Genomic DNA, 24,124 nt, shown 5'->3' with positions numbered 1-24,124 from the left:
GTATATCCCTGTGTTATGCATTACAAGAGGATATTTAGAGGACCTATGTATCCCAAAGGTACCCCGCTTACAACGTGACAATGAATGACGCTGACTTCGTCACTGCATCTTTCACCGAAAAACTTTCATAATGATACTGTGGCATCTTGACAGATCATCTAAGTGATTTACTTAGTGTGACCTTGAGGCCTTGTGCATACTGATACTATTCTGCAGTTATATGGAATATCATTTGATAGTCATCTCTGCCTTTTGCTCTTACAAGTCTACAGGGAAAGAACTCTTTCTTAATGTGCTGCAAAGATAGTCTACATTTAGGTCAGCATCTGATGAAATATGCAAGACAAGGAAGAATCTGCTTCTGTTAGGAGGCACTTCTCACGCTACTACTGCTTCAGATCAAGGCAGCAGTCCTAGCAAGCTGCCACATTGAATATCATTGACAAACTGGCTGGTTAACATTACTCTGGGGGGGCACAGCAACTTCTGAGAAATAAGTCTAAGCTATTCAATTAAAAAAAAAAAGGGCCTTTTATCCAAAGTCATAGCAAATTGAGAAGGACCTGGTACACACAGTGACATTTAGTTTTCCTCTTCTAGCCACAGACTGAATTGGCAATCAAATAGATACAGACTTGTTTAGTGGTAGCAGGAAAGCACCTTTCTGACAGCAATATAACCCTTTCTGTTCTTGGAAAATCTTAAAGGCCCTTCTCTAACAGCTGAGAAGGTGAAGGCAAAATTATCCAATTGTGGTTGAGTGGAAATCTAGACCAAGAGTAAATTTTACTTGGACCTCCCCAAGGTTCTGGTCACGTGCTGTCTCCTGCCTTTCCTCCTTCTCCCGGTCTCTTGGGAAACAGCTGCAGCGGTAGGTATATTTGGCAGACTATAATCTGAACTAGATGCGTGTATGTGCGCACATATGGAAATGGGCGTACTCCGAGACATTAACGCTTCTAAGTAGTTACAGACTTGGAAAAATATCGGAAGATGGGTGAAGCAGCGGCCGCCAAGTGAGGGCAACTCGGAGAGGAACCTTTGCGGTCTGCAAGCAAAAATGCACGCAGCGCTTGGCGCTGGCCGCCCAGACGAGTGAACAGGTACGGCTGGCAACGGCGGCGGCTGCCGGCGGGGCTCGCCCCACCCGCACGGCGCGCTGCGCGGGCCTTTTGCGTGCGAGCTTTCCCCTTGCTCCTCTCCGGGCTGGCCCCGCTCCCGAACCGGGGCCGAAGGGAGGGACTTTGGGGCGCGGGGACGACAGACGGCCGCCGCTAGCCGGGGCCCCCCGCCCCCCGCCGCGGCGGAACTTCGGCTCCCCGCAGAGCCCTGCCGGCGGGGCCTCGCCCACGCCCTGGGTGCGCCGCCGGAGCCCCCGGCCCTCTCCTGCACGTGGAAAGAGCCGCCTGGGGGCGGGGGCACCCTCGCCCCTCGGCCTCGGCCGCCGCCGCCGCCGGCTCCGGGCCGGGCCGGGCCGGGCCGGGGCTGCCGCTGCCGCTGCAGCGCGGGCGCGGCGCCCTCCAACCGCCAACACCTGCACGGGGCGGGCGGGGCGGCGCGCGGCCCCGCCCCGCTGCACCTACCGGCGGCCGCCCCGCCCCGCGCCCGCCGCCGCCACCAATCCGCGCCCGGCTCCCACCCCCCCCTACGCCGTTTGCGCAGGCAGCGCCGTTGGCGCAGCTGGTCGGAGCGGTAGCTCCCCCCTCTGCCCTCCCTCCTCCCCCCGCCCGATGCTCGGGAGCCTGATGTGACCCGCCAGAGAAAATGGCGGCGGCGGCGGGGAATCGCACCTCGTCGTCGGGATTATCCTCGGGCAGCGGCGCGGAAGCGGCCGCCGCCGCCGCCTCCGGGAGTCTGCAGGGCGGCCCGGGCGCGGGGAGCGCGCCCGGGAGCTGCGGGGGGCTGCTGCGAGAGGCGGGCGGCGGCGGCGGCTGCCGGGAGCAGCGCTCCGACTGGAGACGGAAGCAGCTGCGCAAAGTGCGGAGCGTGGAGCTGGACCGGCTGCCCGAGGCGCCCCTCTTCCTCGCCGCCGCCCCCCCGGCCGCCGCCGCCGCCGCCTCTCCCCCGTCCTCCTCGCCGGAGCCCCCCGACGCCCTGCTGCTCCACTACTTGCCCGGGCCGCGCTCCAGCCCCGCCAGCCCGGCTGCCTCCCCCAGCCGCTGCGCCGAGCCCCTGGAGCCGCTGCCGGCGGGGAGCCCCGCGGGGACCGACCCCGCCGCCGAGAGGAGGATGGAGCCGTCCCCGCCCGCGAGGTGAGGGGCGCCGGGCCGGGGGGCGCCGCCGCCGGGGCGCCCCTGCCCCCGCCCGCGGCTGACAGCCGCCGCGGCGCTGCGCCCACGCGGGAGGGCTGCGGGCGCCCCCGGGCCGGGCGACGGGAGCGGATGCGGGGCGGCGGCGGCGGGGCCCCGAGCGGCGCCCCGTTGCCCTGCCGGGGAGCGCCGGGCCCGGCCTCGCGGGGGGCCCGCAGCGCGGCTGCCGGGGGTGGCGGCGGCGGCGCGGGCGGGAGCTGTCAGCGCGGGCGCGGCGGGGTCGGCGCGCTGTGCCGCGGTGCCCGGCGCCGTCGCGGGGCCGCCTGCGCGCTCGCCGTGTGCCGGGGCTCCGGGCGCCTTTGAAGTGCGCGTTTGTACCGGGGCCGGATGTGTCAGCCATGCAGGGTCGGCGCGGCTTCAGCCCGCGAGCCCCGAACTCCTGCAGCGGCGCTGCCGCCGGAGCGGGGCGCCTTGGAAATACCTCTGCTTCACAGGGGCCGGGCTCTGCCGTGCCCGCTGCCCCAGCTGTGCCTGTGCCTCGGTGCTCACCACGTACCTCACGGCTTTCGTCGCTTTCCTAGCAGCTCGTTAAACAAAACTTTTTCTTAAAAAAAAAAAAAAAAAAAAAAAAGACTGAATTCTCCGAAGTCTTATTTCAGTTTGGAGCAACATGATGTTGCAGAACTGATTTCTTTGGTTAATAATAAGAGAAAAATGTTTTCAAACGTGCATATCCACTCTTCCTCTCGGAGAGAGAAAAATAATTTTATAATTGTTTAGTCTAGATAATACCTTTGAGTGGTTTTTCACTGCCCGTGTGTTTGTAGTGCTTGTTTGCCTTCCATTTCGTATTTGATAAGTCCAATTTCTTGAGGTTGCATAGAACCGTTTATATTATGAGTATTTGACATATGTAGAAGTACTTAAAATGAAAGTGAGCATGTGCTTGGTGAAGCAGTTTCTTTCAGTTCTTCAGAGCACATTTTAGCTGTGATATGCACTTGCTAGCTCTAACCGCTACGTGTGTGGCAAAGCACTGCAGTAGTGATGTTGTAATTTTGATGTGCAGTTGGTAATTTCATATGGGTTTTTGGTAAGCTTTCATATGGCGTGAACTGTGTAGTTTAAGGACCTAGTATTGACAGCAAAAGACCTGTTTTAATGCTGCTAACTGAGAGTGTGTCTGGCCGATTACTTAAACCTCATAAGCAATCTATTTCTGGTTTGAAGTGATGACTTGTCTACTCTTTAGATATGTCCTATGGCACTTAAAACCTCAAGGATATTTTTTAAAAGGTTAACTTATCTTGGGAATACTGTAATAAGAAATTAAAGATGGTTCCTGGACCTATTCTTGTACTATTTGTATGAATTCTAAGCATTTTTGGTGCATTTTTGGTCTATTTCTAGGGCAGTGTAAGAGCTACTTGATGTGGTGTGGTCCTAACAGATAAGAAATCCCGCTTTAGTTACAGAAGGATTAGTAGGAAATCTTAGTTGTTTCGGGGAGAGGAGGGAAATCTGGTGTGAGTTTTAGTGAATGACTTGTATTTTATGGCTTTTAGCATCATCTTTTTCTCTATCAAGTTAAGGAACTGTATGGTACTGTATCTCATAATACAGTTGTAACCAGTTGTAACCAGTTGTATGACTTTCCAGGAAAATAAACAATGTCAAAACACACACTTAAAACAACTTAAGCGTTTTCATGCCAATATTCAGTGGGAATTAGGCTGGATATTAGAGGAAGGTCAGTATATGTCATGTCGATGCTGAAATACTGACTGCATCCTTGCTAGTCCATTTTGCAGCAGCAATGACAGAGTAGCTGTGGAATTTTTTTCTTTCACATGGATAGCTTTGCTTATTTCCAGCACCTACATTTGGACAAGTTAGTGTTTTGAGTATGTGTACAAGTTAAACCCCTTCCTTCTCTCCCCACCGTAAGAATGCTCTCTCACATTTCAGTAGGAATGTAGTAATTCTTAAAAATGTTAAATGCCAAGTGCTTTACTCTTTAATATCTCAGTGAGATAAGCTATTTTGAATTTAGCTTTTATCACGAGTATGGCTGAAAATATACGGCAATGTTAATAGCGATTATTCAGAAATATTCTATAAATCTTCTTGTAGAGTATCTCAATAATTCTGTATGTCATGCTACCAGTAAACAGATTTTAGACAGAGTACTCCTTTGTCAGGCCATATCAAGAATGTAAAACATCTCTGCGCCCTTTTTATAATATTAATTAACTTGATCTAGCCAAAGGAGGGAGGTTAATGTGTATGTGAGTAACAGTCACAGTATATTATGCACTAAATAAACTTGTGCTTGCAGTTGTTGTCCAGACAGTCTTTATTTAAAGAGGCAGACTGAAGGACATAATCAAAATAATATATTATATGAATATTTTCTATTCTGTTTTTAAATATGCTAGTTATACTTTCCTATAAGGATCTACTATTGCTTAGAAAGATACTGTGCTTGCTCCAAAGTCCCCCTGTCAGTCTCTTTGGTATTACAGTCACTTTTTTTTTAAATAGATTTTCTGTTTATGCTGGAAGACACGCGTGAGCCTTAGAATGAAGCTGAAAAGTTAAATCGACTCTGCTGTTAAGTAATAAATAATGTAAATATAATCTTTTTCCATAAGCTGTCAAGCATTTTGCTTGTCATGATGGTAGATCAATATTTTCAGTAAAAGCTGTGACTGTTGTAAGTGATCTTTTCATATCACTGTAAGAGAAGAAGAGTTAATAGGAAAATGCAGCTTCAACATAAAGCACTTCAGATCCTTTATTCCATGTCTCGTACTGACAGCACATTGATTTGGGTTATGTAAAAGCTCGTAACAGTTTGGTGATAACTACAGTATGATTTCTTGTAACGTAAGTTATAACTGCTGATTTAGGAGAAATCTATGAGGGCAAAATGCATCTCCTTTTGTGTGTTTCTTCTAAAATGTTCAAACCATCTAACTGATTTTTATTTATGTCTGAAATTAATGTAGATGACTTATTAACTTACATTCCTGAATACAGGATTTGTAATACTGCCAACAGCCTCATTTTTATAAAAACAAAAAGCAGGAAATGCTGCGGTTCATCTTTTCTACATAAACTTTCATGCAAATCACACGGTACATGGTCAGTGTAAGTGATTTGAATTTGAAAATGTGTATACTAGGTATAGCAGACTTGCTGTATAGTTCAGATTGCAAGAAAACCTTTGTAGACAGTTTTGTGTTTTCCGCAGTTGCTGTTTGTGTTGAAGACTGGTAGAGACACCACAAACACACCAGGAGATTGACGTTTCAGCTCTATTTACAGGAACGCTAGTAAAAGCTTGTCAGTTTTGGATCTGCTTATCAGTTTGTAGGACCTTCCTTGTTTTGTGACTTCCAAAGGAGGACAAATACATTAACAGAGCACTGGGTTGGGCAGCAGGGTGGGAACAGAGGGAGAGGAGGAACAGTTAAAACACAGCTGGATGAAGGTTTGACACTTTCTTCTGTGAAATGATAATGTTCTTGGCATAGCTGTCTCAATTCATGTAGTCAAAATATAGCTAATTTACTAGCTATTTACCTTAGCTAAATATAGCTAAGGTAAAATATAAAATTGTATGTTTTAACCAAGTCCATAATGGTGTGGGGCTTTTTTATTTTTTTGTTTTGTTTTACTAGCTGCTTAAATAAGCCCCTAAATTTTCTCCTTCTAGTTTAAGCTGAATACTAGTGCGAGAGAAGTTTCACCTTCTACCTTTTCTGTGGATTCTTCTATACTCTGTGGCCTGAAAGTAGTTTTGGAAGAGGGTCACCCTCTACAGTGTCTGATTTTTATCACTTTCAGTTATTGCAAGTGGAAGGGTTCTGCTTAAATGGTTTGATCTGGTATGGCAGTTCTTTGTTCCTATGCAAAGTAAATAGATTGTAACTAACTAATCTGGAGCTTTCTGTCTCGTGGGATTTAGTGATACTAAAGGTTCAGTCTTCGCTGTCACCGAGAGGAGTCCAGGTGCTATTCATTAAGATACTGCTGTAGATGTGTGCCTTGCCCAAAACTCAAGCATGTAGTCCAAGAAGGTTTTTAAGATCAGTTTTTCCTTCTATATGATGGACTTGAACTTCACTGGATCTTTTAGTGTGCTGATGCATTTGTTATTGTTTGAAGTTGGAGTAAAGGTAACCGCGCAGCTGTGCAAAAGCTTGTGCTGGTGCATGAGAGGATGAGGCAGAAAGGAAACAAATGATTGGGGGTGGGGTGACTGTGGGAATGCTGCTGTTGGCTTTTGCTGGCTTAAAGTATTCGTGAAACTTGGCTTAAGTTTGTTTAAAATAAAAATTATGTGCTGCCACGTAATTGTTCTTTAAACAAACTTTTAAAGCTAGTTTTTAGCAGCGGTGGTGATAGAGAACTGATCTGTTTGGAGTTCTGGAGTTTCTAATGCTAATCTTGGTGTTCACAGAGATTTCTCTGTCAAAACCCAAGAGTCATCCTATTTCACTTTTTATCTGCTCTGCTCTCACTTAAAATTCTAGAATTACAGTTTGTTCTTTTGATTGAGGCAAAGCGGACAGAAGCCTTTCTAAGAGGTTTTCATTACTCATCTCTAGGTGACTAGGAGAATGTTGTTAAGTGGTAAGTTGCTTTCTGTTGCTTCCCTCCCATTTTATCTTTACTCCGAGGCTGAGCACATTGCCTCCAGAACGCTTCCTGTTTCCTGTCCGATCAGGATTGAGAACTCGAGAATCCTGCTCCATAGTGAATCTTTTTTTTTTTTTTTTTTAATTTCTTTTTCTTGAAGATAGTTTTGGGGGAGTTTGCCTTTTTTTTGTTTTTGTTTTTTTGGATCAGCAGTTTTCTTGGTCTTGACAGAAAAATTACTGAAAAACAGCAGCTCTGTTTACTTGATACTTAAGAATCATTTGAAATTGGAAAACGTTTACCTTCTGGAGACTGATGAAATGCTTTTCTAATTGTGTTAATAAAAGATGGAGATGCATTAAATTAAATACTTAACAGACCAAGTTGAGTGAAAACTTCTCCTGATAGGCTGCTTCAGAAGCATCAGCAAAGGTGTTTGACAGAATGTTTCAAAAAACACAGGACAATATGTGTCCCAGATGAAATGAACATAGTTCTAATCCAAATCTATGACACTTTCACCCTATTTCTCCTAGATCTTCTCATGATAGAGGTTGTCTTGACTCATGGTTGTCTGGAATCATAAGCATGAACAATAGCCTTCTGAAATATTATTGTAGTATTAAATGTATTATTTTGTAATGGAATGGCTACTAATATACATAGTTCACCAGATGACCTCAGTTCATCTCTAGCATTTCTCATCAATAGTTTTCACACTATTTATTGCTGGTGCATACTTCAGCTCCCTTTAACTAACTCAGCCAGGGTCACTGGAAGTCATTGGCCAAACTGGGAATAGAGTACTGGAGAAAAGGATTGTGCCCCTAGATCACACTGATATCTAATGACACTTTGTTTTCTGAGCCCTCTTCCATGCTTTTCTTAAGCATCCTGTCATCTTGCTTTTGAGCAAACTGAACGGAGTCTTTGCTCAGCTGTCAGCAATGATGATCAGGTCCCTTTGTGAATTGTTAGTTAACCCTTAAGGGTATGCAACCAGAACTTCTTGTTTTAACTCACTGATATGCATTTCTTTTCTCTTATGTCTGTCAAATACACTGTTACTACCCTGAGGATCTTCTTTGTATGTCCTATGACCATCATGCTTGTATCTCCAAAATTATTCCTCTCAGATACTGATAGGGCTCACTACAAATATTTATAGTGTTGAAGGGTGTTTGTTTATTGCCTTGATTAAGACAATATTTTAATTGCTTTGAATTATGACAAAGTAATTTGTTTGCTGAATAGGTACTTATAAAATTCATGTGCAGTCAGTGACAGTTTTGTTTGCCAATATCTTAAATTTTTTTTCTTTTTTCATGTTTTTAGACTGAGTTGTCTGTGGTGCTAAGACTCCTTTCAATTTATTTTTCTTGTGTTGTAAGTTTTAACTTTATCAGCAGATATGTAATCGGTATCTTAAATGTTTCCATAAAATATTTGAAATGTTTGGAGGGTTTTTTTAGTAATTATCTCTACAGATTCCTAGTCTATGACTAAAGACTTTGCATAATGTAAGAAAGCTTTGCAGTTTAATTAGTATAGAAACTGACTGAAGTAGTGCTAATGCTTTCCAAAAAGAAAATAATAAATTTGGAAAGAACATCCCATATTAAGGACCCATATTGCTTATTAATTTTGTTGGATTATTCATATAAATAATTTTTGTGATGGTTCCTATATTTGTGTAAAATTCAAGACCTCTTGAGAGCAGAAGTGAGACAGATCTCAGGAAGTTCAGACTTAGAATCCAGCTGCTGCCATTTACATTTTAAACTGAGTGGGTCTGGGCACAGTTTCTCCTGAAACTGTATTAATATGCATAAGTTTATTTTTAAAAAGTTATTTCCACAATGTCTCTATATAGTTCTGGAAAATGAACTCTTTTGTAAATACAGAATATACATAATTTATTGTGGTTTTGTTTCTAAATTCTCCACGTACTCCTACCGAGCAGTTCCAATATGGTACATTTCCAGAGCTCTGCAGGTAGAGCAGAGGCCCCAGCCAGTGGGAGAAGCAGGGGCAGTGAGATTTCTATTAGGTTTCCCATCATGGAAATTAGTTCTTACGTATTGTGAACCAAATATTGCCCCTCTTCACTGCCTGCCCTGCTATTGTGCCTTCTGGCTTCCAGCAAGGTCACTTTTAAAGGGAAAAGTAGTACTGCTTGCCAGTCTTCAAGGTCAGAGCCAGGAGGTCCTGCACTGGTATCTTCTGCTGCATGCAGGCTTGTTCACACCTTCTCCAAACATTTGCCTAAAATTTAGTGGGAGTTCCAGTTTGATCTGCTTACAAGAATTTGCTCAGAGTTGTAACTGCGTGTTTGTCATTGCTTCCAGAGTCTCTTAGGAGGAAGAGCAGGGCTGCCGTGTAGAGTCGTCTTGACGACATGCAGAGTGTTACCTGTCTGTTTTAAATGAGTGTTACAGGAAGGGGGAGGAGGAGCGGGAGCTCCCTCTCTTCCCTACTCCTTTTGCCTTGTGTACAAGAAGGCATGAAATGAAACCCTTTAAGCCACACGGATCTCTGACAGACCGCAGTGCAGATACTCTTCATAATATAGAAGCATATAGAAAAGATTGGACGATTGAAGTGTTTTGGTTTCTCTCGCTGTGCAAATTGACATGCAAACTGACACTCAGACCGCCTTTTTTGTGGGAAGAAGGCAATCAATCCCATCAGAGAATTAAGTAATAATATTTCAAATTAAACAAAACATCTGTGCAAAGTTGGAAGATGCTTACATGTACGGATGTGCTTAAGTATCGTAAACTGACATACATTGATCTCCTTAACAGGCTGAGTGAGGAGAAATAAGGGCTGGAAAAGTCTTGAATTCAAGTGATACAGAGCAATTACAATCACTGGAATGGGTTACAGAGCCCTGATATCAGAGTATTGCTTCCAGCTTTTGCTGCAGGTCTGTTGTCTCTGACCCTAGCAGAGATCTATGGAGTGACGAAGGGAACAGTAGGTCAGATAGGAGAGGATCATCAAACAGTAAGGAAGCTCTCTCCCCTTCCTCCACTACTGCTTATAACTTTGAGGCACCATCATCTAACCTTTTCAGAAGCCAAAAGACTTCTTTGGCTCCATTCAAAACTGTTGTCACTAATTTCAGCTTTACTGTTGGTAGTCAAGGACTTGATTTTAACAGAAGAAGAATGAACGAATTTTTCCTTACCTAGGTACTTCAAAGGCAGATCGTTCCATTTGGGCAGCTAAGTGATTCTCCATGGAATTGGAAAACATGGGGTAAAAGGTTAGAAAGCAGCCTATCAGTAGAATAAACGAATGTGAACTGTTTTCTGATACCCTTATTATTCCTGTTTTCTTGAACAGTGCTTACCTTGGTTGCACGTAATTTCAACCCAAAAAAATCTCTCAGGACAGGTTTTTTTCTGTCTGAGAAAGATCAGAGATTGCACACTGCCATCCTAAATTCTCCTACAAGTTTTGTTTCTCTTCTACAGTGGAAATCTGGACTTTCTGGGGGCGGGGGGAAGTAGGGAAGCTGGAAGGCTTTAGGCTGAGAGTTGCCCTACCAGAAGCCCATAGAAAAGATCTTGATGACATCTTCTCTTTCAAATGTTTACTTTCTGTACACCAGTGTCAGTAATCTTTCTTGACCTTTGCTCTTAGAATGCTATATATAATGTAAGTTTACTAGTAACATCAAAAGCCTTTGTGAAAACTGTGGCATTTCTCAGAAAGACAGTGTAGATCCAGATATCTTTACCCAAATCTCTTACCTATTTTCTGTAATTAATGATATTAAACTAATTGTTTAACATTCTATTTTTTGAAATACTCATTTGCAGGGTAAGTATACTTGGTCTTGAAATCATACCTGTTGCACTGAAAATTCTGAAGTATAGATTTAGTCTTTGGAACACTTATGCATACATGTTGTAAGAGAAACAGTACTACTGTATCTTCAGTCTTTTCTTTAAGCATGTAGTTAAGTTTCAGCATGTTCAAGAGCAATGGTACACCGTGTTGTCCAAATAAACATGCTGAAGCATATACTTCCCCTTAGTACCTCAGCAGAAAATTAGTATGCTTTACTGTTTGCTTGTTCTGACTTGCTCAGAGCTGCATGTGTGGCAGTATTTTATAGATGTACTGTTAGTAAAGATGCACAGTGATGCTATGGGGAGAAAGATAATGGCTTCAATATTTTGAAATCTACTATATAGCAATCGAATTCCTATATTTTAAAATTCACTGCAAATGGGAATAGAAGTCTGGTGTCTGGGCAGACCACTTGTAGACCCTGAGAACCAAAACTGCAGGGAAGAGCACTGCTAGGACTTCTAGGCTTTTGGCTTCCTTTTAGCCTACAAAGTGGATTGTTGAGGAGCTACAAAGGGGAACTAGCAGGAAACTTGCCAGCTTTTGTCGTGTATGAGAAGTTCCATAGGAACTTCATCAAAATGGGTCTCTGACTTTTTTGAATAGACAAATAACCTGGGGTGAGGGGAGTTACTACTTTCCAGGTAGCTATGGTCCACAACCAGTCTAGGATTGATTTATAGTTGGTGTTTGTGACAGTGAACTAGCTGTTCATCTTGACTGCTGCATTAGCTTAGCTCTATGCATAAGTAGCTCCGTTGTCTTTAACAATACTCCTGTGTTCCTAAATAGTTACATGATTGGGACCAAAACAAAAACACAGGTTTTGATCTTGTGACTGAACCTCTGGTGAAACCCTCATGCAACTGTGGAGTCTTGTAGATGTAATTGGTATTCTTTGTGAGTGAATGACCACCTCTGGTGGATCTATCCTATTTGTAGTATTGGTGCCTTAGGTTGAGATGAAGGTTTAACACTAAGTAGATAACACTTCTTTAGTCTGAATTTAATTCAAAACCTAAATCCCAATTCAGAGAAGAGTTAGGACCCACATTACCACTATCTCCACCTTCTTGAGTTGCATGTGACTCTTGCAGGGTTCTGAGTGCACCTTCTCTGCTCATCGAGTCTGTCAGGCTGCAGGCAGCAGGGCTGTGCTAGAAATGAAGGTGGTTGTGCTCACAAACCCTAGGTAGGTGCTGTGCATCCTGTGGCCCTCAGCTATACAAAAACTTCTAGCATGTGACTCATAAGATTAGTGAGGCAAGCCATTTCTGGTATTTCAGGCAGAGGAATCTTGCAGTGATGGCTGTCGTGTATAGTCTGAACTTTTAGCAGAAGTAAGGGCTTTATGCAGTGTATTTGTATTTCAGACAAGAAGAGAACTCCAAAGAGTAGGAATGCAAAGACTTGAGGACAGAAGTGTGTGCGTGGGGAGAGGCATGGCACCTAAAAGAGGATGAAGGAAACTGGAAAAAGAGGTAACATAATGGGTAGCAGAATACCAGCCTGAAGAAAAAAATGGGGCTGAGACTAGAAAAGGAGAAAGTGGCAATGGAAAGAAGGGGAATGAGTGGGTGAGGAGTAAGCTGGCGATCTACAAGATAATGAGAGTTGGAGAAAGATGGTGATAGGAGAAGCAGCCATCCTGAGCAGAACTGGAAGTGGAAGAAAGGAGCTAGAGAGGAGGGAGTGAAAGCTTAGATAGAGAACACAGAATTGCGGGAGAGGGAAATGAAAGTATACACAGAGCCCTGACAGGGCCAACAGTCTGGAAGAGATTTCACAGGATGCCTGAAACAGGAGGATTTGGGAAGGTGACCCCTACAGAGCTTGGGGGAGAGGAGGATGCAAGATCTCTGGGTGATGAAGCTTGAATTACTAAGACAAGACCTCTGAGGTCTAACAGAATCTCCACACGTTATTGTGTAATATAAATTTAGGTATAGTTAGCATGCCTAGGCTGCTTATGCCTGGGCTATGCCAATAGTGTTTTGGTACATGCTCATTTGTGAAATGCTAAGAATGGTGAGTTTCTATTTATGATTAAGACCCCAATTCAAAAAATACAGCAGTGAAAGTTGTCAAAAGTAGGAATGTAGGGGTTTTTTTTTTTTTTTCCCCTTTAATGCATCTAGGACCTTATTATCTACAAATAGCTATACCTTGGGAGCCATAGCATCTTGGAAAAAATACTCAGTTTGCTTGTTTCTGCTTATTGGGAAATAATTCAGCTCTGTTCATCTTTGTAAAAGAAAGACTAATGAATAAATTAACATTCTTACGTTATCATTTGTACAAAATTTACATTAAATGTGCCTCTGATCTTAGAGCCAAGGTGCCTACACGTTTCCCTGAATTGCACAACCGTTAAGTAAACTGGTTTGGAACAGAGCCAAAAATAGATGGCGGGGTGTGGATTGGGGGGGGGAGGGGGCAATAGCTGAATCCTCAAATCAGTGAAGTATTATTATCCGTGCAAAAGATCTCCACTGGTTGTACTAGTGGGACCAGCTGTACTTTGTCTCCCCTCTGTGGGGAGAATATAGCTTGCATTATGGGAGCTCATACCTTAAGCAGAACAAGCTCTTTTTCATTAAGTATGTCCAGTAAGCCTTTGGTGGAGAAGATACAGCTGCCTCTGGATTTCAACATGTCTAGCCAAAGTGATGACACACCGATTTATGATTTGGTGAAGGTACAAGGCAGGCCTATGGATCTTACCTTAAAGAAACCTTTTAAACTTTTTTTTTCATGAAACTGCAAATAATTAGTGGGTAAGCATAAATGCAATTGAAGTTTTCATTGTAGTTACAATAATTAGCCAAGGCTTTTTTGCCTTTGAGTATAGCAGTCAGTCAGTCTATCCAGTCTTCTCTCAATTTTGCCTGCAGTCAGTTTCAAAAAATAAAATACACAAACATGTTCTTCCCCCCCCCTCCCCCCCCCCCCAGCTCACTTTAGAAAACAAACATCTTACTTTCTCTCCTGGAGTCCTAGTGTCTGTTTCACTGTGTTTCTGAGCCTTATTGTGATAAGGTCTGCATTTTGATACCTCGAAGGAAATGGGAAATGACACAATATGAGTCTAGCACTGTTACTCCCTTTCCATGTTCAAATAAAACACGTGTTTTTGTAACTGTGAGGGGGAAAAAAGCTGGCTGTCATGAGGGAAGCAGTTAGTATAGCTAATTCTCACCATGGCAAGTTTTGATAAGGATTTGTTGGGTTACTATATACTTTTTTGCAGTTACTGAAATAATCTATAATTTCATGAGTAAACATGTTTAACTGTTTCAGTTTAACTACAAGAGTCCTTCAGCTGCTATGCATGGGCAGTCAGGGTTTAAGTGCAGAGAACTGTGCTATTTAATAATCTTACAGCAGTTTGTTGCTTCTAATTGTGCAGATAAGTGGCTGGCTGGCTAGTGCTTAATCCAGGCATATTAAGCAAGTAGATGAGAGTTCTTGCTTGAAAGTGTTGCCCTTTTCTGTCTGCAGTGGTCAAATAGATACAGTTTGGTCCTGTATCTTAATATTCAGATAGTATTTGAAATATAAAGTCTCTGGTTTTCCAGGATAGAATTATTAGACTGATGTTCTTCATTTGTCCTACATAGACTGGACTGAAACCAACCTTGTTTCAGTTCAAGGGCTTTATCTTCTGACACCTGAATGGACCTAGGGTTCAGTCACCTTAGTCATGGATTCTGTATCCTATTGCCTGTAAGCTTAATGTAGCAATTAATTCAATGGGTAATGTCAGTCTTCTGCTTCTGCTTAACAGCCAGGCCACTTTCAGTGCCTAGTGTAAGATTAACCTGTTCAGAGAAATACTTCCACAAACAGTCCATTAGTAAGACACCAGGGCATGACTTGTTTCATGCACAGACTTTCCCTGACTACATTTCAAACAGTATTTTCTGGAAAGTGATTTTTCATTTTGTTTGTTACATATGCAGTGTAGTTTCCTAATGATCTGAAAAGCACTTATGCTCCTGTTTAAAGAAGTAAATCTTGCTGCTCTGACAGTTAAAATTTATGGTCCCATTTCTGAGGGGCTGCTACTGTGTTATAAATCCTTGTGGTAAGTAAAATGAGTCTAAACCATCTTTGGTGATCACAAATGTTTGCATAATGATCTTTGAATACTATAATAGCTTAACACGTGACTTATCTGCGTGTTAAAGTAAATGCTTTTTACATCCTTTTTATTAAAGACATTTAAGTCTTGTCTAAAGGTCTTTCAGAATGGTATGTTTTTTCATTGGCCTTAAAATCTGCATATTTCAAATACTTTTCAATGACAGAAAAGTTCTAAATTTTCAAGACATTCTCTTGTAATCTCTTTATATGTGACATTGCCACTAAACTAAAGCACTTCCACAGTTGTAAGAGATGTGGATGCCCCCCCCCCTTTTTTCTAAATAGAACTTACATCCTCTAGCAAAGTAGGGAAAATGAAGTTGGATTAGGAGTTTGTAATAAGGGTGCGTTAGACAAGGTATGGAGTAGATTTCTTATTATGTCATGTTAATGTGAGTTGTTTTGGACTCTAAGGTTTAAAGTAGTAACACAAGCAGGGCGGTTGCAAATGGGACTGCAGACTAGGACAGCTACTGAAGTGGTGAGAGCACTTGATAGTCTCCTGATTTTAATTTGTTGCTTCTTCATCCTTTCATAGGCTGAAGCACAGCTGATGAGTAAAGGCTTTCTTAGTGGCATCTCAGGGAAAGGCTTCGTGTTATCAGTTGTTGGTATTGATTTTATTTGGGTGAAAATATTTCCTGTTATGAGGGATATAGCTCCTCTTTCTTGAGCTAGTGCAGTGAAACCATACAAAAAATATTGTAATAAGCCAAACACTTCTACACTGGTCATTAAAATGTAGATTCTGACCTCAGGGGAGAGAGTTGAATGTAGTGAAAGCAATTTTTTAATAGTAATTTGTCATTAGGTAATGGGGAAGAAGAGTTGGGTTGGTTGGTTGTTTTCCCATTCTCAACAAGTAGCAACCAGTGAAAATGTTTTACTCTTATACTGTACCTGAATAGGTGTAACTCCTATGAGTTCATGTTTCTTGCTCAATTTTTTCCATAGCCAATTGGACTTTCATTCATAGCTGTCTCACTTTTCCTGTGGTTAGGCTTTTTTCAAAGTAACCATCATATTCCTTGCTCAGTGTTTGGGGGGTTTTTTGTTTGTTTTTAACATTGGAGTTTTAGAACACCATATTCTTAGCATTCTGGGAAACATCAATAGACAGGTGCTTCTACCTGAATGTTCAAGCAAAATAAATCTCTTGATCAAAGTTACTCAGATTTCTTCTGAATTTCAATTAATAGCTTTGTATTCAATTAATAGCTTTGTATTCCCCTCCTTGTATTTGATTTGCACATTTCTTGAGGAATAATGCATTTTCTGCTCTTTTTTGCGGTGTACACATTACATTTGCACATGTAGAAAGTGATGATTGGATTTTAAATACAACTGAGCTCTAGAATTAGTTATTTAAATGTGAAGCCTAAGTTTGGAAAACGCTTAACAGCTTTTGGAGGCTCGATGTTTTGGAAAACAAAATTGCATTTATGGATACTCTCATATGAGTTGGGAAGCTTTTGAAACAGTTGTGAAGGGGGGGAAGGGGAGCAATCCTGAACAACAATTGCTGGTAATTTTTCACCTTCAGAAATGTAAATCCATTTTTTTCTCAGGATGGCAGTGGGAACATATTTACTGAAGACAGTGCTTATCAGCCAGTTTGCCCTAAGTGATGTAGCTTATCCTGGCTCTATTTAGGGTTGAGAGTACAAAATTAAACATTTGCATTAATAATTTGAAGTTGAAAGTAATTAAGAGTCTTCCAAGAATGCCAAAACTTGTTTAATTTTCTCAAAATAAGTAATTTAGTTGATGTTTTGTTAAACCCTTTGTTTTTGAAGAGAGAATAGGTGACTCTTTTTCATCAACTATTGGCAAAGCAATAGGGTGTTTTAGGGGTATTTTTTTTTAAGGATCAGTTTTTGATATTCCGTTAAGAAGTTAAACCAACATTGACAGAATCTCATTTTCAAAAGCATGTTATAACTTCACTACAGACCAGTGAAAAAAATGAACTAGAGAAGTTAGAGAAACCAGATTAAAACACGCTTGAAAGCACAAATTCACTTAGTCTCTTTCTTATTTTTGCATATCATGGTGTCAAAACTACTGGAGAATTTTTGTGAGAAACTATTAATGAATTGAAATAAAAACTTGTTGCAGAAACATTTGCACTAGTTCCAGCAATTCATATTAAAACCAAAATACAAAAAGAGTATCTCAAATGATGGTGAATTTTGTGTTGTGAAGTGGATGAGGAACTCTGTTCTGACTTTTTCCCAAAGTGAAATGGTAAAACTTGCAAAATATCAGGCTCTTGGAGTTTTTTTGTAAAAGAAAATGGTTTCTCAGCCAGCCTCAAAACTCGTGGTTTGCATTTGCAGAGATTTGCTTCTAATAGTGGGAGGTGGAGAGGAAAAGAGACAGGTCCTGGCTTTAATGAAACTGTGGAGCTGGTTCAACATTGTCATTTATGGTCTATTCTTCTGGTTTTGCCTTTGTTGTATGCATACATTTCAAGTATTTTCCCCAGTTGTTCTTCACTGCAGTAAACAGCAGGATAAAAGTTAAGGACAAAATATTTCTGTAATTAGGATCTGTGTTAGATGTGTGTGTGGGGGGGGATTTCTGTTTTTAGTTCTTTTCTGAAAGCACAGCCCTTTAAGGATCACTTAATTTAAATAACACTACTCTTGCAAGAGAAAAGGGTCTTGCAATAGTTTTATATCTAAATGTTGCTGAAATCGACTGAAAATTTCCCCTGGAATAAATATGAGGCTAATAGATGCAAAATTACATAGATGGGTTTGAAACACAAAGTTAAAATATACTTTATATTTTTCTTCCTTAGTTATACCCATGTCTAGGTCAAATACTGTGAGTTAAGGAAAGCTTGCATTTGTAAAACATTTTTGAATGGTGTTTACTACTAAGGAGGTACTGCAGAGTACTTAGTTTTATTTTCTGGGATACTTTCTTAAACTTGCAAAATGAGAGACTGTAGAATTATGGAGCTGGCTTTCATTGCAGATGCAGAAATCTTGACCTGCAGGTTGATACGAAGTTTTCCATCAAATTGCCGCTTACATTGTATTTCATATCTGAGTTAGAAAGGTGTCCTAGAATCAGTAGCATAAAAACACACAAGAGTTGCTATGAAATGAGAAATCTGGAAGCTACTTTTAAAGAGTAAAACTTAAAAAGAATGTAGGAAACAAATATGGGAGTTTAAACATATTCCACAGATTCAGCCTAGTATTTCCTCTTTTTCTTGCCTCCCCCCCCCCTTTTTTTTTTCCTTTTTTAAGCTTTGAAATGTTTTATTCCAAATGAATGGAAGGGAAAAAATTGAGGCAGACCCCTTTTCTGCTTCTAGGCAGCTTCATAGTTGGTGCTCCTCAACAGAGCTTTGGACCCAGTTGAAGTAAGGAGGCCTTTCAGGTTTGCAGTATAGGTTGGTTTCACAAGTGAAATGTAGCAAAGTAGTTCTATTATAGTAGATATGAGAGGAGATCGTAGTAATTAAATTACATTTGACTGTCAAATAGTATGGCATACTTTCCATTTTGTGTGAAGTAATTCCTGATACAGGCCTAAATAGTCTTGAAAGATCAGTGTCATGTCTGATTTTCAGCACTTCCTGGGGAAACAGTGCTTCAGTCTCCTATCTCAACTCATTTCATTGCCAATTAATAAACAAGTAGAATACCAGTAATCTTTGGTGCATACCTCTGTGGCACAAGTGACAGTTATGAGATATGTGAATAACTTAAAGATAATTTATTTTAATCTAATCTAATGTTAGTCACAAAGTTTGGGAATACTTTCATGCAGTAAAGTGAGATAAAAGAGTACATAGTCTTTTGGAAAAATGGGTACCAGACTGACTACTTTTAATGTTCTGTGATATTTTTTCAAGACTATTTTTCTTAGTTTGCTGCATTTTTTCTCCAGATCTAGTATTGATTGTTTGTCTTGCTTAGATAGAATTGCTTATTTGATTTGTGGGGCTACTGTTAATATCAGCGTAGATCTGATGTCCTTTAATCTGACTGCAAGTGAACAGTATGTCTTACACTAGAAGCCTTACCTTTAATGAGGAAATCAACTTGTGAAGCAATGTAGGGATACACAGTGGAACGTCACCTTTTTTGCTTTTTATTGTCCTACTTGATGAATAAATAAAACTAGATGATGTTGAACATTCAAACAAGGAAAACTTTTGCACCCTCCCCAACAGTGGAGGAGTTTATGCTTTGTGATAAATTAGACATAGAATTTTTGCTTATTGTCCTCATGCAGTTGAATTCTGCCGTCCTTTATATGGAAGAAAAACTACAGGTACTTGATTCAATAAGCTGATATAGAACTTTCCGGATAACTAACTAGCTTAACATATTGATCATAATTTCTGTTGGCAACGTTTTCGTGCATGAGCTAGATTTCATGCTGTGCCTTCCTCTCAGTTAGAATGTCACTTTAAAATTAATGCTAATTAATGTGTGTTGTTATGTGTGTTAACACCTCTTTTTGCTTACTGGGCCCTGCCATGGGGAGGGAGCATGGTATGCTGTTCTTTTGTGTTCTTCCACATGTGTTCTTCCTGTTTGTGTAATACTGGTAAAACTGAAGTTGCTATAAGTAGCAGAATGAACAGTCTGCTTCTACTTGTGTAGTAACTCATATCTCCTAAATCAGCTAACATTTTTCTTTACTGTTACACTTTAACTGGCTGTATTATATATGAATGGCACAAGATTGTTTTTATTATGGAGTGGATGATTTTGTAAGGGAGAAATAACTTGTTTTGTAAACTGTAAAATAACTGTCTTTAAGAACTAGGCAAATCTGAGTTTGCTGCTTCTAGATGACTTTTTTTATAGAATACCACTGTAAGAGTCTTATGAGATAAATTGCAGACAAGAAGTAAGTGCCTTGTACTCTTTTAGCTTACTTCATGTAGCTGAATCTTTAGCTGATGTCAAATTCACCATGGGCTTGAGGCAAAGTGACTGATGCTTACTGCAAAGAACAGTCCCAGAGACTGTATCCTGTAGTGCAAGGAAACTAAGTATTTGTTCCCCAACTTATCTTTTCCTGTTGTGTTCTTAACATCTCTGTCATAGTAAATATGTTTCTTACTTAAATGAATCATCTAAGGAGGAGCTGGAATGGTACAGATAGTATGGTATAGTGAAATTCAATTCTGTGCTGATCCTATCTACTAACTTCATTTAACTATTATGTACTTTTAGTCAACAGTGTACTCTGATACTCATAACAATTCACTGGCAGAAGTCACGTAATCCTGTTTGTCCCCCACACATTTCCCTTTCTATAATTGTTAAAACAAAGAGCTGTATTTCTACATTGTCCATACCAATGAGCTTATTTTTTTGAATGTAACGATCCATCAAAAAGCAACTGCTTCATAAAACATGCTCAGACATTAGGACTGCAGTTTATAAAAATTAAAAAAAAAAAACCACTTTTTGGATTTATAAAATCCTTTCATGAGCAGAGTTGCACAAGTATTTTGCTTATTGCATAGAAAATCATCTTCTCAATTAATAGACATCTTTCTCAATGCATATCCTATTTTATTTAGGCCTTGGGAAGAGAGCCTTTTTGTTGTTAATGCCTTCAGGAGTTTGGGGCTGGGGTTTTTTGTTTTGCCTTCTGCTCTTAATTCTGATGCAAGCTTCCCTCCAAAGGTGAAGTACCATTTTCAGCATGATAATGAAACAATATCAGTACCTAAATACAGTATTCTGTTCCTGTCTGCCTAGTAAATGTTGAAAAAGTGACTGAACAGTTCTGATAATGTTGCAGAGCAGGAAGTTGCGAACTGCTTCTTAGGCTTTGTAGGTTACTTCAATGCCTGGAGCAGGAAGAGCTGCTAAGATTCCTAGGAACATGTTCCAAGATACAAACACAAACAGCATTTCTGCTATATATATTTGTGAGGAAACTGGTATTTTATCACCCTTGGAAGAATTTGACAGTCTACAAGCTGATTATAACATCTACAATTTTTTGTGTGTTTGACTGGACTTCTTAACCATTCCATTCTTGCATTTAATATATTTAGGTCAGTGATAGGCTTTTTTCTCCCCTTTTGTTTGCTTTATCAAGTTGTTTCTAGGGAAATTTCAGTGTCATTGTCTTTGGTGTTCAGTATTCTCATGTTTGCAGTTTGTTTGCTTTTTGACTAGCTTGCATTTGATAGTATTCCCTTAATTCTCTGTGGCTCTGTACTGGTAATTAAGGAAGAAATAACATACAAGGGCAAGGGGGAAGGTATCACTCTACTTATTCTTGTACTCTTGCCATGGTATCAGCAGATAGTTGCTGTTTGACATAGGATATAGAACTAGGGGCACTTTTGGTCCCCCAGAGCCATAGAAGTGTGCAGCTAGAAGCCTTGTGAACGCACAGTAGCTATAGTTTCCGATCAGCTCTGATTCTTACTCTTGTCTTCAAGTCATACTATCTTGTCGTTCCTGTCCATCCTGAAAACTTAAATATAACTGTTATACATTAGGAAAAAAATTATTTTGGGGAGTGATCTCTTGAATAGAAAAATCAAGAAAATACTGTTGATAGCTTTCAGAGTGCAAAGTCTTCCAGTACATCGAACCTCATGGCTTCAGGTCATAACCTTGCTGTCTTGCTGAGTAAATTTGGGTTGAAGGAAAACAATCTTCAGAACTTGGGGACTGTAATCCCTACTTCTGTAGTGCATATATTTTAATAATGAAACTCTCTCCCTCCTGTGAAACAGTGGTGTCCAGCTCTTTAAGTTTAATTGCTGCGTTTGGGGCAGCTTCTTTGCTGGATCAAATGTGTGACGGCAGTGCACGCGTGCTGTGTGGGACTGGAGCACCTCGCCATTGCCTGCTAAGAGAGTGACTGAAGCCTGCTCATCAGAAATGCCGGCCTCTTGCTCTTCCTGGGCATCTGTAGTGGAACCATGCTATGAAATAGATTGGAGGACAAATCCAGTTTAGCATTTGCCATTTTCTATTCCTTCCCACAAAACTTGCAGATAGAGGAGAGGAAGAGAAGTGAATAATTGAGGTGTGGAATAGGAACTCTTTAAACTGACGTTGCTGCTGAGAAGAAGGGATATGATACTGTTTCAACAAGCTAGCTGACCAGGTTAGGATAACTCCTGGTCCCTTCTTCCTCTGTAGTGACATGTATAGCTCTTTATTCAGAGCCTTGGTATGTAAATTACCTGATGTGTTTTCATGCCTGTTATCACTAGTTCTAATATTAGTGCATGATATAAGAATATTCTAACAGCAAATCCAAGATTCTACTTGCACAGAAGTATTTTATTGCCTCTGCTGTTTGGGGTTGTGTTTTGGGGTTTTTTTGGTTGTTTGTTTGTTTGGTTGGGTTTTTTTTGTGTGTGTGTTTTTGAATAGTGTACTTTTTCATGCCTAGAAGCATCTTAATGTACAAAACTGTTGCATGTTTGTGGTAGAGATTTATATCCAGAAAAAAACTGAAAAACTTAGTTTCCATGACAGCTATAATTTGGCTTTAAATTAACGGATGTGGAATGTTCGTAGCAAATACAGGAGTGGTAACAGATGGGAGTCTGATGCCTTGCTTATGTGGGTTTGATTCAGATGAATGCTGGGGTTCTTGGCTTTTTGTGTTTTGGGGGGTTTTTTTGCTTGTTTGTTTTCTTCTTATATGAATGTTTGAAAGCTACTGTGCAAACAAACAAAAATCTTGTGGTATTTACTATTTCTGTGTTGCTTCCTAGAATAAATTTTCAGTAATCTCTCTACTGGACTTCTAATTTTACAAATGTTTTATATGACCCTCAGTTTGATAGCCTTCTCTAGGATTTAATTCAGTTTATATTTTAAAACACAATAATATAGTGTTAGTATACTAACTTAATACCCCTGTCACATTGCTAGTAGACTAGAAACTTTCAGAACATCATTGCAGCCCACTGTGAGCTGATTTATGTTGCAAAGGGTAGCATTTCTGATACTGCTGCTTTAGGATCTAGTTCAGCTCTGGCCTACATGAGTGTAGTATATGTTGGTGTAGAGAAACTGGACGTTTTCATGTAAAGCTGAAGTTTGTCCATGTTTAATTCATCCTTCTCATAGGAAACAACAGGGAGTTAGTCTCTATCTTGTAGGCTGCTTTAGGGTATTCTCTCTTTCTGTGGTACACAGAAGTAGGCCATACTGTGGTGAAAGATGGTACTGCCACCAGTACCATCGCAGTCTGGTCCTTTCAGTCCTATCCCTGTATCATCCTCTTCCTCTGGCACATAAGTTCATGTGGCTACATAGTAAAAGGAATTGCAAAATTGTTCTGGCTTAAAAATAGATAATTTGTTGATGAGGAAGCACCTGCTGCTTTCCATGACGGTGCTGCTACATGCTTGCTGTCATTCTTGCACACATGCTTTCTTATTTTCTAGCTGTATGCATGTGTCTGTATAACCGTAGGATTAAGTCAAATCACGTCTCTGTGGAGGTGACCCAGACTTGATGGAAACTGATTTTGTTGTGCCATTCTGCCAATAATAATTTGGAATAAAAAGCTTATATTGAGAACACGCTATACTGGGTAGGCCTATTCATTAGTATGCATATAACTGCTAGATACACATTTTATTTAAGCTAACTCAGTTTAAAATTCATAGTTCATAGGCTATTATTTTGTTCTAGTACTCAAATAGAGATGGACTTTACATGTCCAGTTTCCCTTTTATTGTATGAGTACATCCTTTATTTGGAACACTAAAAAGGTCAGCTTTACTTGGTTTTGGAGCTAAAAATCCAACATTTCTATTTGATTTACTTGGTTTTGTTTTTTTTAATGGGCTGAGTAGGGAAAACGTTGCATCTCGGTTGATGACATGCATGACATGGGGACTTTTCTTAATAGCTTAACATTAATATTTTTACATAAATTGAACTTTATGAAGTTGAATTTAGCATTGCCATCAGGAAGTAGTTATCTTGGACTGAACTTCATATAAAACAAAGTTTTCAATTTAGGCTTCAATGTGAAATCTTCTACTTTCATAGAGTACTTACTATATATCTATAACATACTGTCTTTAACTGTGCCCCTTTCCTGAAAAGGGAAACAGAACAGTCCTTAGGAATCTAAATGTGTCTGTCACACTGTAACCGCATCTTGTCCTGAACTAAATTTAATGAAGACATTTTACAGTTGCATAGACTGCTAGTTTGTGCTAACTGCTTAAGTGCTTGCAA

General features: G+C 40.7%; 1 protein-coding gene across 2 annotated transcripts in view; it reads left to right on the top strand.

The window, feature by feature from the left end:
- Window positions 1–906: 906 nt before the first annotated feature.
- LOC135324996 (mitogen-activated protein kinase kinase kinase 1-like) overlaps window positions 907–24,124 on the top strand; it is a 61,356-nt gene continuing 38,138 nt past the window's right edge. The window contains exon 1 of one of the 2 annotated variants that reach the window (XM_064502269.1): window positions 907–1,103. Coding sequence is in view for 1 of the 2 variants with exons in the window: in XM_064502268.1 (XP_064358338.1) it covers window positions 1,765–2,252 (488 nt within the window). In the remaining variant the exon portion in view is untranslated. Of the gene's footprint in view, window positions 1,104–1,708; window positions 2,253–24,124 lie in introns of those variants that run through there. The other variant, XM_064502268.1, reaches the window with a different exon arrangement.

This window comes from Dromaius novaehollandiae, chromosome Z (assembly GCF_036370855.1).
Source record: "Dromaius novaehollandiae isolate bDroNov1 chromosome Z, bDroNov1.hap1, whole genome shotgun sequence".
NCBI lineage: Eukaryota > Metazoa > Chordata > Aves > Casuariiformes > Dromaiidae > Dromaius > Dromaius novaehollandiae.
This window is presented reverse-complemented; position numbering and strand designations above follow the sequence as displayed.